A 17,982-nucleotide genomic window follows, 5' to 3' on the forward strand; every position below is an offset into this window, starting at 1 on the left:
ACCATACGCGACTGGAACAAGAAACGGAGGCAGTGACAGTGGCACGTAAAGTGCCCTCCGCCACACACCGTTGGGTGGCTTGCGGAGTATAAATGTAGATGTAGATGAAATAATGGCGATCTGTTGAGTCTATGGTTCAAAAAAATGTTCAAATGTGTGTGAAATCTTATGGGACTTCAACTGCTAAGGTCATCAGTCCCTAAGCTTACACACTACTTAACCTAAATTATCCTAAGGACAAACACACACACCCATGCCCGAGGGAGGACTCGAACCTCCGCCGAGACCAGCCGCACAGTCCATGACTACAGCGCCCGTGACCGCTCGGGTAATCCCGCGCGGCTGTCTATGGTTCCTTTGTAAGATGATCACTGGAAGTTCATTGCACCTGCGATTATTGGAAATCTGGCTCAGGAGTGTGCAGCAGCCGAGACGGAAGAAGTGGCTGCAGTTACAATTTGTTCGGAGTACCTCCTGCAGTGGCTTGCGGAGTATATTTGTAGATGCTGATTTGTGAAGTGGTCCAGTGGTACGGAAATTGTGGTCCGGAAACTCGGTAGAAGTACTGCGAATGCACTACTAGACGATCAGCTGCGGCAAACGCGCGGCGTGGCAGCTGCCGTGTGGGCAGATCGCGTGGCGCCAGGCCAGAGGAGGCGCGGCTACAGCGGCCAGTGCGGCAGTCGCAGCGGCCTGGAGCGCCGCCAAGTGTGGCAGCGGCGGGCTGGGGAGGGGGCAGCCGCCCACGCGCGGGGCTGCCTAACTGGCCGGCGTCGCCGGGGCCCCGGCTGCGCTGCCAGGTGATTAAGCCAACAGCCGTGAAGCGGCGGCGATGACAGGGCCGCGTCCGCGCGGCACAATGCCGCCCACGCGGGCCGGCACGCGTCACCGCCACCGCCGCCCACCCGCTGCCCGGCCAACTCCCACCGGCCGCGCTGTGCTGCGAGCAGCTTAGGCGCTATCACTTAACACCGACAGGCTGGGCGCTGGCCACCATCTAGCTACCCCTGCTCAGGGACGGTGCTTCGTCTCTGGAGGGGCGGAGTCTGTTAGCGCTCCCACAGATGAAAACTAGAGCTACCACTAGTGACTGCAGACTTCGTATCGCTCTTCTTAACCTCCTACCTTCTGAAATACGTAGATTTTAAAGGATGGCAACGACGCCACAGTTTCTGTCGTACTGCGCAAAGATTGCCTACAGCAGGCTTCAACACAGTGCAGTCAACCTGCCTTACGGCATTACAGCTTTATGGCAGAAATTGTCGTGCCGTTTCCATTATTTAAAGTCTATGTATTCCAGAAGGTATAAGCTTCAGAACAGTGAAACCAAACCTACCACCAATAATTGTACCTTCAGTTTCCATTTCAGTAGAAAAAAACAGTTTAAAAATCTTAACTTTGTGCTGAAAATGAAGTCTGTTTACTTTTAGGGGAGGTGCATTTCTCCCTAGTGTGTGATTCCCTGGCAATTGCGTTTTTAGCATTTTGTTTCATTTCGGTAATATATGAAGTGGCAAAGTTTCATAAAACACCCAGTATATGCGCTCTAAAGGACAGTGGTACGTCGACGATATTCTACGCCCGTTTTGGTGCCCGTCATGGACATACATTTCAGCAAGATAGTACCTGCCCGCACACGGCAAGAGTTTCCACTGCTCGTCTTCGAGCTTGCCAAACCCTGCCTTGGGCAGCATAGTCGCCAGATCTCTCCCCAACTGAGAACGTTTGGCGCAGGGACCTGCAACCAGCTCAGAATTTTGGCGATCTAACTCACCAGTTGAACATAATTTGTCACAGTATGCTTCAGGAGGACATCTAGAAACTCTGTCGCTGAATGACACTCCGTATAACTGCTCGCATATGCGCCAGGGGTGGACCAATTAGTTAGTGACTTGCTCACTTTGCAAAGCACTTTCTATTGAACAAACCATTCAATTTTTCTGAATTTGTAACCATTTGTTTCTCCGCACAAGGACAGCACATCTACCGATTTCTGCCTTATCTTTGGATAATTCCTTCGTGGTACTAATACATAGTACATATGCACAGGGCGCTTCATCTGCCTCTACCGATGTGTTTTATGCAAGCCACAAAACATTCAAAAATCACACACAGTATTTTCATATTCACTCACTCGCTACCTTTTCGTCGAAAATTCCATATAGCTTAACTTCGTACTGGGATACGTTTTCGCTGAGAGGCTGTGGTTTTCGAGTTATTCAATATAAATGCATTTAAAGGTCACTTTTGTACGTTTTCCTTGAATAATTCGAAAACCACGGCCGCTAGCTGAAACGCGTCCAAGTATAGAATTTAACTACATTAAATTTTCTACAAAAAAGTTTGTTTCGTTTTTTCTGTAGGAGCTATAGTTTGCCTGTAATGAGAACGAATATATGAAAATTTTGCAAGTGGTATTTTTAGGCGTTGCTGGTTGCATAATACCGATCGGTAGGTGCAGCTGAATCACACACACACACACACACACACACATATATATATATATATATATATTATTATTATTATTATTATTATTATTCACGTTTGGGCCCTACTGGACTACGCGAAGTACAATCACGGGGCATTCAGTTATTTTCTTTTAGACTTTCTCTCTGCCCAAATTGTTTTCATTCTCTCGGAATGAGCTCGTTTCCTTTCATCAGACCATGTGGTTCCAGTTTTCTTTGGTTTTTCAGCGTGACCAACTACCCAATCATGAATTTTTTGCCTAAATAATTTTCTGTCTTGAATTTCATCTTGTTTTATATCTGCCTCTTTCATGTCCTCTTTTATAGCAGCAATCCATTTTATTGTCTCAAATTTAGCTTTACTTCGATTTTCGTAGAATTCCACTACTTGTTTAGTTAGTCTGGTAGCATCCATTCTTTTAATATGCCCATAAAATTTTAATCTGCGTTTTTTCATATCCGAATATATGCTGGTGTATTGTTGAATTTCACTATTTGCTCTTAGCCTGTATGTTCCTTCTTCAGTATATTTTGGACCTAGAATTTTTCTGATTACTTTTCTTTCTCTTTTTTGGATTTCTTGAATGTCCTTTTTTCTGTTTAAAATTAGCGTTTCAGCCCCATAAAGGCACTCTGGTTTTATGACCGTGTTGTAATGTCTCAATTTAGAGTACCTCGAGAGACATTTTTTGTTGTAGATGTCTTTTGTAAGTCTAAAAGCTTTCCATTTCCAGGAGTGTATATATATAGGGTGAAGCGAAATTCGCGCACTCGGGCTTCGCAGCGCGACTCCTCACATGCCAACGGTAATGAAATGTCTCTTACAAAATTTCGTCCGGCGAGTACATCTGGCAGAAAAAGTATGTTGAAGAGTGGCAATCTGGCAACAGTGTAACCATATGTGTGGTAACTATCCCTGTCAGCACACATTAGTCGTCCTGTACCGCTGGTGCAGTGGATAGAGATTTACGTTAGCATGCAAGAGGTTGATGGATCGCTCCTGGGTTAAAGCATATGTTTTTTATTTGGTAAATGTAGTCCATGTGGTACTGTATCTGGCCCCTTAATCGTCAACAGCGATTGCAGCGGGTCCTCTAGAAAACATTTGCAATTACATACTACAACCGTAGAAATGTAAGACTGATCCGCTTTGAAAGAAGCCCTTTCCAAGTCATGGAATAAATTCACACCACTACATTTACGAGATGCGAAACCTTTTTTCTTTGTACCCTCCTCCATGGTCCCATAGATTAGTACCAACTATTATACCTGCGTCGTTCAGGTCCATTATATTTCTTTAGGGTCTTACGTTACCAGTAGGACTAGCAATGTGCTTTGCGAATAATGTCCAAACTCGGTTACTATTTGTGTGTGTTATCACTATGGCCCCACTATTTATGCCTTTCACCATTGAGTGTGGTAACCCCACGCTGTGTAGTACATATCTCAATGCATTGTTATTACTATTATTTCTTTCTTTTCTCAGACGTTATGTCTGGTCAAAAATGGGAAGTGACGCGGACCTTAATCAAGCGTGACTTCCTTTTAACTGTATGGTATATGTTATATTGCATTTAGGAACTTTCGGGTAATTGAACAAGTATCAATAATTACGGATTTCTGTAGTTGTATATATAAGTTTGGATGTAGCTGTATTGCGTTGATGTACTGGTGGATATTGTGTGGTATGACTCCTGTAGTTGATAGTATAATTGGTGTAATGTCACCTTTATCCTGATGCCACGTGTCCACGACTTCCTCAGCCAGTTGGATGGATTTTTCAATTTTTTTCTTTTGTATATTTGTTGTATTGGGTATGGATATTTCGATTAGTTGTGTTAATTTCTTCTTTTTATTGGTGAGTATGATGTCAGGTTTGTTATGTGGTGTTGTTTTATCTGTTATAATCGTTCTGTTCCAGTATAATTTGTATTCATCATTCTCCAGTACATTTTGTGGTGCATACTTGCATGTGGGAACATGTTGTTTTATAAGTTTATGTTGTAAGGCAAGCTGTTGATGTATTATTTTTGCTACATTGTCATGTCTTCTGGGGTATTCTGTATTTGCTAGTATTGTACATCCGCTTGTGATGTGATCTACTGTTTCTATTTGTTGTTTGCAAAGTCTGCATTTATCTGTTGTGGTATTGGGATCTTTAATAATATGCTTGCTGTAATATCTGGTGTTTATTGTTTGATCCTGTATTGCAATCATGAATCCTTCCGTCTCACTGTATATGTTGCCTTTTCTTAGCCATGTGTTGGATGCGTCTTGGTCGATGTGTGGCTGTTTTGGATGTTACGGGTGCTTGCCATGTAGTGTTTTCTTTTTCCAGTTTACTTTCTTCGTATCTGTTGATGTTATGTGATCTAAAGGGTTGTAGAAGTGGTTATAACATTGCAGTGGTATAGCCGATGTATTTATATGAGTGATTGCTTTGTGTATTTTGCTAGTTTCTACTCGTTCTATAAAGAATTTTCTTAAATTGTCTTCCTGTCCATAATATAGGTTTTTTATGTCGATAAATCCCCTTCTTCCTTCCTTTCTGCTTAATGTGAATCTTTCAGTTGCTGAATGTATGTGATGTATTCTATATTTGTGGCATTGTGATCGTGTAAGTGTGTTGAGTGCTTCTAGGTCTCTGTTACTCCATTTGACTACTCCAAATGAGTAGGTCAATATTGGTATAGCATAACTATTTATAGCTTTTGTCTTGTTTCTTGCTGTCAATTCTGTTTTCAGTATTTTTGTTAGTCTTTGTCTATATTTTTCTTTTAGTTCCTCTTTAATATTTGCATGATCTATTCCTATTTTTTGTCTGTATCCTAGATATTTATAGGCATCTGTTTTTTCCATCGGATCTATGCAGTCGCTGTGGTTATCCAATATGTAATCTTCCTGTTTAGGGTGTTTTCCCTTGACTATGCTATTTTTCTTATATTTGTCTGTTCCAAAAGCCATATTTATATCATTGCTGAATACTTCTGTTATCTTTAGTAATTGGTTGAGTTGTTGATTTGTTGCTGCTAGTAGTTTTAGATCATCCATGTATAGCAAATGTGTGATTTTGTGTGGGTATGTTCCAGTAATATTGTATCCATAATTTGTATTATTTACCATGTTGGATAGTGGGTTCAGAGCAAGGCAGAACCAGAAAGGACTTAATGAGTCTCCTTGGTATATTCCACGCTTAATCTGTATTGGCTGTGATGTGATATTATTTGAATTTGTTTGGATATTAAGTGTGGTTTTCCAATTTTTCATTACTATGTTTAGGAACTTTATCAATTTAGGATCTACTTTGTATATTTCCAATATTTGTAGTAACCATGAGTGGGGTACACTATCAAAAGCTTTTTGGTAATCAATGTATGCATAGTGTAGCGACCTTTGTTTGGTTTTAGCTTGATATATCACCTCTGCATCTATTATCAGTTGCTCTTTACATCCTCGTGCTCCTTTGCAACAGCCTTTTTGTTCTTCATTTATAATTTTGTTCCGTGTTGTATGTGCCATTAATTTCTGTGTAATGACTGAAGTTACTATTTTGTATATTGTTGGTAGGCAGGTTATGGGGCGATATTTAGCTGTGTTTGCTGTGTCTGCTTGATCTTTAGGTTTCAGATAAGTTATTCCATGTGTAAGTGTATCAGGGAATGTGTATGGGTCTGCAATGTAACTGTTAAATAATTTAGTTAGATGTGAATGTGTTGAGGTGAACTTCTTTAGCCAGAAATCTGCTATTTTATCTTTTCCAGGGGCTTTCTAATTGTGAGTAGAATTAATTGCTTGGGTGACTTCATGTTGCAAAATTATCACTTCAGGCATTTGTGGTATCATCTTGTATGTATCTGTTTCTGCTTGTATCCACCGTGCATGCCTGTTATTTGTGCCGGGTTTGACCACATGTTGGTCCAGAAGTGTTCCATGTCTGTTATGTTTGGTGGATTGTCTATTTTAATGTGTGTGTTATCTATTGCCATGCTGGTTTTGTGGGTTTCTTCTGCGTGTTGGTTGGTTTTGATTTCTGCCTAGTGTGTATATTTAGTGTAGTGAGTGCTCCTATATAAACCAGTAGTTGTAACTCTTCCATAGTTGTATTCATTTATTTTGTTGTGTATGGTTGTGTTGATAGTTTTTATTGTTGTTTCGACTTGTGGGTTATTTGGCGGTCTATGCAAGAATGGTCTAATGTCTGTATTTGTCTCTTTGTATTTTATATATGTCAGCTGAAATTTTTCTTCTATATCTAACATGTGTGTTACTTCGAGTTCTATTTGTGCTTGTTCTGGTGGCTGTCTTAAGATTTCGTTTTCCTCTGATTGTTTAATTGATGCGTGTTGTTCTTTGTTTGTTTGCTCTGGGATGTTTGAGTCCATTACTGTATTTTCTTCTCCTTCTGATTGCACATTATTTTGTTCCAGTATTTGTTATACTTGTTGTTTGATGTTTTCTAATTCTGACTGGGGTATCCCGTTATTTTTTATTATTACACGGATCTGATCAGCTAGTCGTTGTTCTGTTAAAAAATTTAATTCTGGGTATCTGTTAATAAATGGTGTGTATACTTGTGATCTGTATCCAGTTGTGTTGGTTCCTAGGTTTGTTGCTTGGTAATAACAGAACATGAGGTGTCGATTAACTTCATCTGACCATCTCATCCTCTGTCTTTGTTTTCCTTCTAGGGTGGTTGCAGGAAGCATATCCTGCAAAACACCTCTATTTGGATTTAAATCATTTTCCAGTTGGCTAGCAGTGTCGTTACCATTGTGGGCGGGCATAGGGTTCAAACGTCGTCCCCGACCATGACGGCGCTTGTCCGAGGCTTCTTTAGTTCTGTCCTGAACCAACTAATCACACTAAAAGGGGGGATAGCCCTGTTAGTGGTTTGTTCTTTTCGTCGCCTTTTACGACTGGAAGAACACACCGGAGGCCTATTCTTTTCCCGGGCCTCCACGGGGTTTATTATTATTATTATTATTATTATTATTATTATTATTCTGTCGATGAAATTGTGGAAACATCACGTCTATTACAGTTAGGGGAACAGTGTAATTCTAAACCGAACATTTCACAATTAGCGGTGTCAGGACAGAACAGTATCTGTCATAGGGGTAATTTGTGTCAAGTGGAACAACGTGCAGGACTGATGGCGTATTTACACTGTAGGCACTGTCGGCCAGATAGGGACTAGTTGCCAGCGGAGTAATGAGCCCGTGACAGACTCCAATGTTCATGCGTACACCTACCGAATTTTCTCATTATAAACCCCTGAACCAGAGTAGTAGACGTATGGCATACACAGATGATGAATATGATTCTGGTCATTGCTAACTGGGCTGGTGTTGCCACTCTTGAATATGCTGCTAGATGTCCTCGTCGACGCCATCCATATAAAAATGTTTCGTCGTCTGGAGCTGAGCCTTTGGGAATCAGGTTCTCTCCTTCCACCATCGCGTGACAGAGGTCGTCCACAGACTCGCCGTACTCCAGTGCACACACTTCATACAGCATGTAAACGTCACTACAGATATTAGGATTCAGCTATGACATGTTCGATATACCTGCCATCGTTGTCGATGGTGAGGCGCAGACGAATAGCGAAATTCTGTATGACGCGCCGAAGTTATTGGTGGCGAAAATGCAGAGGATCTGGAATTATTCAGCCTTACACTCTCCCAAATTTCCTAACTTAAGTATTCATGTTCACTTCTTTCAGTGTAAGAAACATCATTTTCTGCATTAAAGAACGTCCCAGCAGACAAATGCATGACCCTCAATGAGGAGAATTTAGATTATTATTTATTTATCATATGGTTTTTAGTTCTGGGAATCTCCTAAGAGATACTCGGCTCTCCTTCGATGCAGCTCTTTTCATTTAAGCAGACGGGCTGTATCTTTCAAGGAACTGGAATCTTTCGGGGAAAGAAAGGTATTCGGAAGGAATTGGCTGTGACCTCTAGAAGGGACCAACCCCGGCATTTGCCTGGATTGAAAATGTGATGCGACATAAAATAATTTTCACGCTTGCAGGTGAATGGATTCAAACCACCTCGCCTTCTGAATCGAGGGATTTCTAGCTCAGCGACCCAAGTCGGTGGAGAATTAAGAAAAACTGGCCGTTTTACATTGCTTTAAAATAAAATAACATGCATCACAACAAAAGATTTAATTCTGACGTTGTGTGATACTTCTTTAATTGTGCGTGTTTAGTCATTCGATAGTGCATGAATGCATGCATATTTTAACATTTAATTGTGCACGGGATTGCAGACTTCAGTTATCACAGTATTTCAAAGTGTGAAAAAATTTCAGAGGGATGGATACAGAGCGCAATTGCCTCGGACGATTTCAATCAGCCCACTGAAAAAAAAAAAAAAAAAAAATCTCTTTGGGGCTGGTCCCGGCGGAGGTTCGTGTCCTCCCTCGGGCATGGGTGTGTGTGTTTGTCCATAGGACAATTTAGGTTTAGTAGTGTGTAAGCTTAGCGACTGATGACCTTAGCAGTTAAGTCCCATAAAATTTCACACACATTTGAACAACAAAAAAATCTTTTAGGGACGAACGAACTGTAGAATGTACTCTCCTCCCGTATCACTTCAGCTGTCCACAAACTCTTTCTCAACATTCCGAATCGAAAGTGGTTTTGATAATTGAATACCGCCCAGGTGGTCGATATGTTGTCATTTGGGCAACTATTGACAGAATACTGAACAATTTTTTTCTAAAGAAATACGATCATTGCCGTTTGGGCGATATTTTTGTTGGTCAACTCGATTTTTTGGCGACGCAGACAAATCGAAATGTATTTTTATGCACTGATTTTAATTTAATATAATTTGTAATGATATTTATCGCTCCACTGCCTTGGGAAATACTGAAATATTGCAACAACAATGAGCTTCCAATTAATGAATATTAAACTGCTATAGATATAATCATCTTGTGAATTTGCAGTTCTTCTTAATTCCGTGCTTGCCTATAAAATTTGAGAGGAATTCCGCTTAATCGAAGACGCCTTTGTAATTTTACTATAAAGGTGTGTTGCATGAGGCGGAATTCATCTCCAGTCTGCTATGGATACGTAATTAGGTGATTATAGTAGGGTGAACACATTTTTAACTTACCATAACGCTAGCGGAAGAAACAAAATCGATTTCCACCTTTTTTCTTATTAAAAACGTAATACTACACCATATAGCACAAAAAAACAATAGACAGTAACACAGCTGCAAGTAAGAACTAAACCGATTAACAAAACAACAATTGAGCAGCTGGCCACTGTGTAGAGCGGTTCTAGGCGCTTCAGTCCGGAACCACGTGGCTGCTACGGTCGCAGATTCGAATCCTGCCTCGAGAATGGATGTGTGTGATGTCCTTAGGTTAGTTAGGTTTACGTAGTTCTAAGTCTTGGGGACTGATGACCTCAGAAGTTAAATCCCATATTGCTTAGAGCCATTAGAACAACTGAGCTCAAACAAGACGAACAACTGATCTTGTCTAATACAGGGATAGGTGATAGCCGATAGCACTGCCAATGTACAGATAGTTTAAATCTATTGTGTGTCTTGATTGGCAACTCCATGGCGTGTTGTGTGCACCACGACCAAATAGTGGATAGAATTGGAAGGAAAATGAGCATTGGCCGTATTTTGTTGTTTTATTGTCAACAAATTCGATTTTCGGTCACTTAGTGACCATCCTCAGTGCTGTAGTATACAATTAAAATTGGTAGGCACTGGTATCAAGCTATAACCACAAGCTTAGAGCGAGTTTATGTGATCGCTCTAAGCTTGTGGTTATAGCTTGATACCAGTGCCTACCAATTTTAATTGTATATTAGAGCACTGAGGATGGTCACTAAGTGACCGAAAATCGATTTTGCTGACAATAAAAAAACAAAATACGGCCAATGCTCCTTCCAATTCTATTGTTGGTCTTACTGACTATCGTTAGTGCATATCCCTTTTTGGCCGTATGACTGAAAACAAACATATTTTCAGTTTTACTACACAGCAACTAGGTGGTGTGTAGTTTCATTTTCTGTTTACGTGGGGGTCTGGACCCCCTGGACCCCCCTTTTGGCCACAGCCTTATGGCACGTGTTTGTAAACAGGATCCATTAGACTGTATTGTAGTGAAGGCAACGCTTCACATCAACTGGAAGTGCCACGACGGGTTAGGCAGCTGCACATTGAAGCACCGATAAACGTATATTTAACCGTATTGCAGACGGCGGCGGTGCCGCCGCCGCCGCTGCACAGTGTGTTCAAGTTCAAAAATGGTTCAAATGGCTCTGAGCACTATGGGACTTAACTACTGAGGTCATCAGTCCCCTTGAACTTAGAACTACTTAAACCTAACTAACCTAAGGACATCACACACATCCATGCCCGAGGCAGGATTCGAACCTGCGACCGTAGCGGTCACGCGGTTCCAAACTGACGCGCCTAGAACCGCACGGCCACACCGGCCGGCTGTGTTAGAGTGCCACAGCGTTTGTGGGCAGTTCCACGATGAATCATGTTTATAAACAGGCCCCTTTCAACTGTCTTGCAGGCGGTGAAGGCGTCGCTGCACATCGAGTGCAGGTGCTACGGTGTTTCTGGCAGCTGCACGGTGAAGCATCCCTTTAAGCAAGCCCCGTTTGACTGAGTTGCAGGCGGTGAAGGCGATGCTGCGCATCGAGTGCAGGTGCCACGGTGTTTCTGGCAGCTGCACGATGAAGTATCCCTTTAAACAATCCCCATTTGACTGTGTTGCAGGCGGTGAAGGCGACGCTGCACATCGAGTGTAGGTGCTACAGTATTTCTGGCAGCTGCACGATGAAGCATCCCTTTACACAAGGCCCGTTTCACTGTGTTGCAGGCGGTGAAGGCGACGCTGCGCACCGAGTGCAAGTGCCACGGCGTGTCCGGCAGCTGCACGATGAAGACCTGCTGGCGGACGCTGGCGCCGTTCCGCGCGGTGGGCGACGCGCTGATGCGGCAGTACGCGCGCGCGCGGCCCGTCACGCTGGTGGGCCGCCGCCTGGTGCTGCGCGCCTCCGCCAGGGGCCACGGGCACCGGCCGCGAGAGCCGCGCCGCCAGGACCTCGTCTACCTGGACGAGTCGCCCAACTACTGCGAGCGCGACCTCGCCAAGGGCTCGCTCGGCACGCACGGGCGGCGCTGCAACCGCACCGCCAAGGGTCAGTACGCCCATCTGCCATCGTCTCACCCTCTCTATTTTCTTTTTGAGCACATGGGCTATTTTCTTTCCGATTTTCCGTTCAGCTGCGTATTTGCGTCGCTTTCGAAGCCTTTCACAGCTTCACTTTCAGGCGCTTGCACACAGTAGTCGAAATTAAATACACACAGAAGTGTGTCTCGATGCTGTGCCACATCGTCTAATTTGGTAACTATTCACTACACTGAGCAGGTGTATGGGATATTGAACTGCAGTCCTCCTGAATATGAGTCTAATGTATTTCCATTGTGCCACGTCGCTTTCTAGTATCGGATGTAGTGGCAGCTAGAAATTTCCATTGGATGTGGCAACTACTACACTACTAGCCATTAAAATTGCTACACCACGAAAATGACGTGCTACAGACGCGAAATTTAATCGACAGGAAGAAGATGCTGTGATATGCAAATGATTAGCTTTTCAGAGCATTCACACAAGGTTGGCGCCGGTGGCTACACCTACAACGAGTTTCCAACCGATTTTTCATACACAAACAGCAGTTGACCGGCGTTGCCTGGTGAAACGTTGTTGTGATGCCTCATGTAAGGAAGAGGAATGCGTACCATCACGTTTCCGACTTTGATAAAGGTCCGGTTGTAGCCTATCGCGATTGCGGTTTATCGTATCGCGACATTGCTGCTCACGTTGGTCGAGATCCAGTGACTGTTAGCAGAATATAGAATTGGTGGGTTCAGGAGGGTAATACGGAAAGCTGTGCTGGATCCCAACGGCCTCGTATCACTAGCAATCGAGATGACAGGCATCTTATCCGCATGGCTGTAACGGATCGTGCAGCCACGTCACGATCTATGAGTCAACAGATGGAGACGTTTGCAAGACAACAACCATCTGCACCAACAGTTCGACGTTTGCAGCAGCATGGACTATCAGCTCGGAGACCATGGCTGCGGTTCCCCTTGACGCTGCATCACAGACAGGAGCGCCTGCGATGGTGTACTCCACGACGAACCTGGGTGCACGAAGGCAAAACGTTATTTTTTCGGACGAATCCAGATTCTGTTTACAGCATCTTGATGGTCGCATCCGTGTTTGGCGACATCGCGGTGAACGCACAATGGAAGTGTGTATTCGTCATCGCTATATTGGCGTATCACCCGACGTCATAGTATGGGGTGCCATTGCTTTCACGTCTCGGTCACCACGTGTTCGCATTGACGGCACTTTGAACAGTGGACGTTACATTTCAGATGTGTTACCACCTGTGGCTCTACCTTTCATTCGATCCTTGCGAAACTCTACATTTCAGCAGGATAATGCACGACCGCGTGTTGCAGGGCCTGTACGGGCCTTTCTGGATAGAGAAAATGTTCGACTGCTGCCCTGGCAAGCATATTCTCCAGATCGCTCACCAACTGAAAACGTCTGGTCAACGTTGGCCGAGCAACTGGCTCGTCACAATACGCCAGTCTCTACTATTGGTGAACTGTGGTATCGTTTTGAAGCTGCATGGGCAGCTTCGCCTATACACGCCACCCAAGCTCTGTTGGACTCAATGCCCAGGCGTATCGAGGCCGTTATTACGGCCAGAGGTGGTTGTTCTGGGTACAAATTTCTCAGGATCTATGCACCCAAATTCCTTGATAATGTAATCACATGTCAATTCCAGTATGATATATTTGTTCAATGAATACCCGTTTATCATCTGCATTTCTTCTTGGTGTAGCAATTTTAATGGCCAGTAGTGTATTTGGAGATGACAAACCAGTATGTATTTATGTACGACCACAGGCAGGGATTTCAAGATCTGGAGCAGATTCTGGGACATTAGTTATGGGATACATAAAGTCAGGCGAAAGCTTTATAGGCGTTTGAGGCTTGGAACTATGTAGGAGAAGATAGCCAGGTGCAAAATGCCGAGTGAAGGGCTCTTCACTCAACGATTTGTAGGGAGTGATATGACTTGGAAGGTGCAGAAATCCATGATACATTTGCAAGCTGAGGATCTTGTATCAAGGGAAACTGGTTGTGTGATTTAGTCCACACCGCCAGCTAGTTAATTTCATAAACAACCTACATATTGTTCAGACATATAGTTATGTCTCTATATATATAGTAAAACTAATATATGTGGCCGACCGCGGTGGCCACTCGGTTCTAGGCGCTGCAGTCCGGAACCGCGCGACTGCTACGGTCGCAGGTTCGAATCCTGCCTCGGGCATGGATGTGTGTGATGTCCTTAGGTTAGTTAGGTTTAAGTAGTTCTAAGTTCTAGGGGACTGATGACCTCAGATGTTAAGTCCCATAGTGCTCAGAGTCATTTGAACCATTTAATATATGTGTGTAAACAACATGTGGGTTGAAATTTCGTGGCAGATCAAAGCCGCGTGCCGGACCGAGACACGAATTTAGGACCTTTGCCTTTCGAGGGCAAGTTCTTTGCTGGTTGAGCTACCCAAGCACGACTCACGACCCAGCCTCACAGCTTTAATTCTGCCAGTACCTCGTCTCCTACCTTCCAAACTCCACAGAAACTCCCCTGCGGAACTTGGAGAACTAGCGCTCCTGGAAGAAAGGATTTTTGGAGACATGGCATAGCCTTTCGCGTGCGAGTGGTCTACCGACTGAGCTACCCAGTCTGCCACGAAGTTTCGAATCACCGCACACTCCGCTGCAGAGTGAAAATTTCATCCCACAGGCTGTGACTAAGCCACGTCTCCGCAGTATCCTTTCTTCCAGGAGAGCTCGTTCTGCAAGTTTCATAGGACAACTTCTGTGAAGCTTGGAAGGTAGGAGATGAGGTACAGGTGAAAATAAAGAGGTGAGGACGGATCGTGAGCGGTGCTTGGGTAGCTCAGTCAGTCGCCGGTACGGTAGCTCAGCGTGTTCGGTCAGAGGGTTAGCCGCCCTCTATAATAAAAACTGAGTTAATTGAACGACGATGAACGTGAATAAGTGTCATGGGACGTCCTCCCCGAACAAATAGAACAACAATCACGAACAAAATGATATCAAGGAAAAAAAGGAAAAAATGGCGGTAGAGCACTTGCCCACGAAAGACAAAAGTTCCGAGTTCGAGTCTCTACACAAGCTTTTGCCACTGTGTTTGTTGTTCATAATAGTTAAGTATGGAATGTGTTGTTTGAACAGCTGTTTCATTCTTTTCATCCGACGTAGAATTAGGTGACTATCCGCCTTGGCGTGTGTTTGTAGACTGGTTTCTACTCAGTTCTCTTGGGAAGACTACTACAGTTGTTATAACTTACATTTATAGGCGGACGAAAATCCTTATAAAACAGTTATGTGAGGTCATCAGAACCAATTTGCAGTAAACGTAGTCTAGTGTTGTGGGTGACTACTTGCTAGGGCACCATATGTTGCCTCATTACTCAAGTTGCCAATTTACAGATTGTTCTTGCAAGAGCACCTGCTGATTTTATTATAGGAAGTAACCTCCACGAATCAGAGGGACGATATGGTTCGAACGTGGTGGGGCCCCGGCGCACTTTCAGAACCAGTGCGAGCAGCAGTACTTCTTACTTTCGACAAACGGTGTATCGACCGCAGAGGACACTTACGACTACATTGGCCTGCAAGATCGTGAGCCCTCAGCTCATTCTACTTTCCCTGGGGCTAACTGCAAACCAAAGTGTTTCTGCCTCTGTAGAATCAGAGGAGGAGTTAGTTACAACAATCCTTGCAGCAGCCACACATTTTCGAACATGGGACGTACTCCTATGACGATATATCTCTGAACTTATGTTAATGATGCCTATTTTGAACATTTGTTGATCACAAAAAGAAATGACTGGAACATATTGCTTATTTTCAGTCGCAGCCAGTGACCTCCAGGACACTCCATACTTACTCAATACCCATCTCTGACATCTGATTGCTTAACGAAGTACAGTCTCCATTATCACATCTGTCAGTTAGGGCATTAACTTTTGGAACACCGTGTACATATCAGTCAATAAAAGTAAAAACGCGACAAACAAACCAAGAACTTGTGGAAAGAGATTCAGTGTTGGTTGCAATAAAAACTGTGACAAAGCAGTGCGTCAACTGCCAACTCGGATGAAAGCTTTATAAAACAAGAAGTGATAGCTTAGGGGTGCCGCTAGTGTTCATGTAAATATAAAATGTCGGAGAGACTTTAAAATTGTAAATACTGTACGTTGAATTACAAAGCATGGGACCAGTGGGTACAATTCGACAGGTAAAAAATTTGAATTTCAAATGGCAGTAACACACACATACGAATTTAATCTAATTGTAACAATAAATAATGGTTTATAAAAGTGTAATGATTTGTAGACTTTAGAGCCCAGTTTGCAGTTGACGTCCTCCATCAGCTTTCACTGCAACTGACACTGAAATTGGTTCACAAATTATAAATTTAATGTGCGGGTTTTTAACTTTTCTTGCCCGGTGTTGTCTACAGGTTGTAACAAAACGAAACTAGTCATTTTCTTCTGGATGGGGACCACAGTCTCGATAAATCTGAAGAAGGAGATTATTCCACCCAGCTGTATTTGGTCAGTTCCACGAAACAGTGTGTATAAGTGTGGTTTATACCCATGTATTACAACATAATGAACGCTGACGGCCATAGTGTGCACAAATACGCTTGGCACGCGATTTTATGGTGAGACGAGGATGATCTATCCACGCCTGTTGCTATAAATGAAAGTGAGAATGGGCCGTGTTCGAAGCCAGCAGTACAGAATAAAGTAATTTAAAACACAGCTTGGTGAAACAATGACCTTCTTCGGATACTGACAAACTTGGGGTATTATAGAGAGTGTCTTGAGGAAGAAATATGGATAGGAGCTCATTACGCAAGAAATATGAGTTTTTGTAGGTACAGTGATGATGTAACAGGCATGGATACATTCCACGCCAAGTAACGTGCGGTATACTGTCAGACCCATGGCATGAAGTTCCACACAGAGTCCATCAGAGTACACATTCATACTTGCTGTCAAAGGGGCCTAGCCGCAGACGGTGGCACCTACAACTTTGATGCTGGGGCAGTAAGGCTGTTGGGTCGTTATGTGCGCGACAGTTATGCGCCGCTCGAACTCACTCGGACAGTGTTGATCAAATGGTTCGCGCATGTGCAGAACGCGTGTAATTAGGGCCTTTTGGTGGGTATCCATACTACCGCTGCCTGTCCGCGAGCCAGCCAGTGGTTGACACTTTATGTCCCGTCTGATCCAGCATTGGAACAATCTGTCTTAGCGTCGTTGGTTAATGTTCCCACACATCAATTTTCATCTAATTTGTTCCTCAACACGCCCTCTAGAGCCACTCTAAATCTGTTGCCATCTTTCTGTTGATGATGATGATGATGATGATGATGAAGTACCATACTCATTGACAGAGCGTAGGGGAAAGATGCGGGAGACCAGCACCGCCGTACTAGGCAAGGTCCTAGTGGAGGTGGTTTGCCATTGCCTTCCTCCGACAGTAATGGGGATGAATGATGATGATGAAGACGACGCAACAACACACAGTCATCTCGAGGCAGGTGAAAATCCCTGACCCCGCCGGGAAGACAACAGACTGACCTGAAACTTAGGAAGTTTTGGAAAAAAAGCCACTAAGATCACACTGTACTCGCCATATTTTTTACGCCATTTGTCGCATATTCTCTATGTCACTTGTCAAAGCCAACGACTTATCGAACACTTCTCTGTGTATGCCCATACCTACATGTTGCGATAACAGTTTGTTGCAAAGTAACTTCAAAGTCTTAAACATTTGTAAGGAATGACTGAATGATACTGAGAATGAATTTATTGTTTAACAAGTAGTGGCGCACAATGGACACAAAATACAGATCAGCTGCATATAATGTCAAGTTCTGCTGAGAATGTAATCAACTGTTTTACATCTCTTCACAAAATAGAATTTTCTTTTATCAGAAACAAAAGAGTATAGAATTATTATCAACGGTTTCTGTTGATGATCAAGTCTACAATGGCATCATCTGGACTTGAACTTCTGAACATCACAGAGGAAGGAAGGAGATTTTCTGCTTATGGCGAAATAAGGTAGTGGGTGGAAACCATACTTAATGATCAGACTTCCAGACGCAGTTTACTTGCAAATGCGAAAAGCATTAAATAACTACACAGTTAGAGCTGCAAAATTTAAATTAATGTGCAACCTAAATGGAAGAAAATAAGCACACTTTCACTGAGACATTGTTTAGCATGAGAGTAATAGCAACAGTATGGGCATGTTCATAAAGTAACACTGTCAAAGAGATGAGTGATTGAAAGTACATCACAATTAGAGAATAAAGTTAATCAATACA

General features: G+C 43.2%; 1 protein-coding gene across 1 annotated transcript in view; it reads left to right on the plus strand.

Annotated features, from left to right (window-relative positions):
* LOC124616415 (protein Wnt-2) overlaps positions 1 to 17,982 on the plus strand; it is an 82,860-nt gene that overhangs the window by 61,655 nt on the left and 3,223 nt on the right. The window contains exon 3 of the mRNA XM_047144721.1: positions 11,340 to 11,661. Coding sequence (XP_047000677.1) covers positions 11,340 to 11,661 — 322 coding nt within the window. The remainder of the gene's footprint in view (positions 1 to 11,339; positions 11,662 to 17,982) is intronic.

The sequence above is a fragment of the Schistocerca americana genome, chromosome 5, assembly GCF_021461395.2.
Source record: "Schistocerca americana isolate TAMUIC-IGC-003095 chromosome 5, iqSchAmer2.1, whole genome shotgun sequence".
NCBI lineage: Eukaryota > Metazoa > Arthropoda > Insecta > Orthoptera > Acrididae > Schistocerca > Schistocerca americana.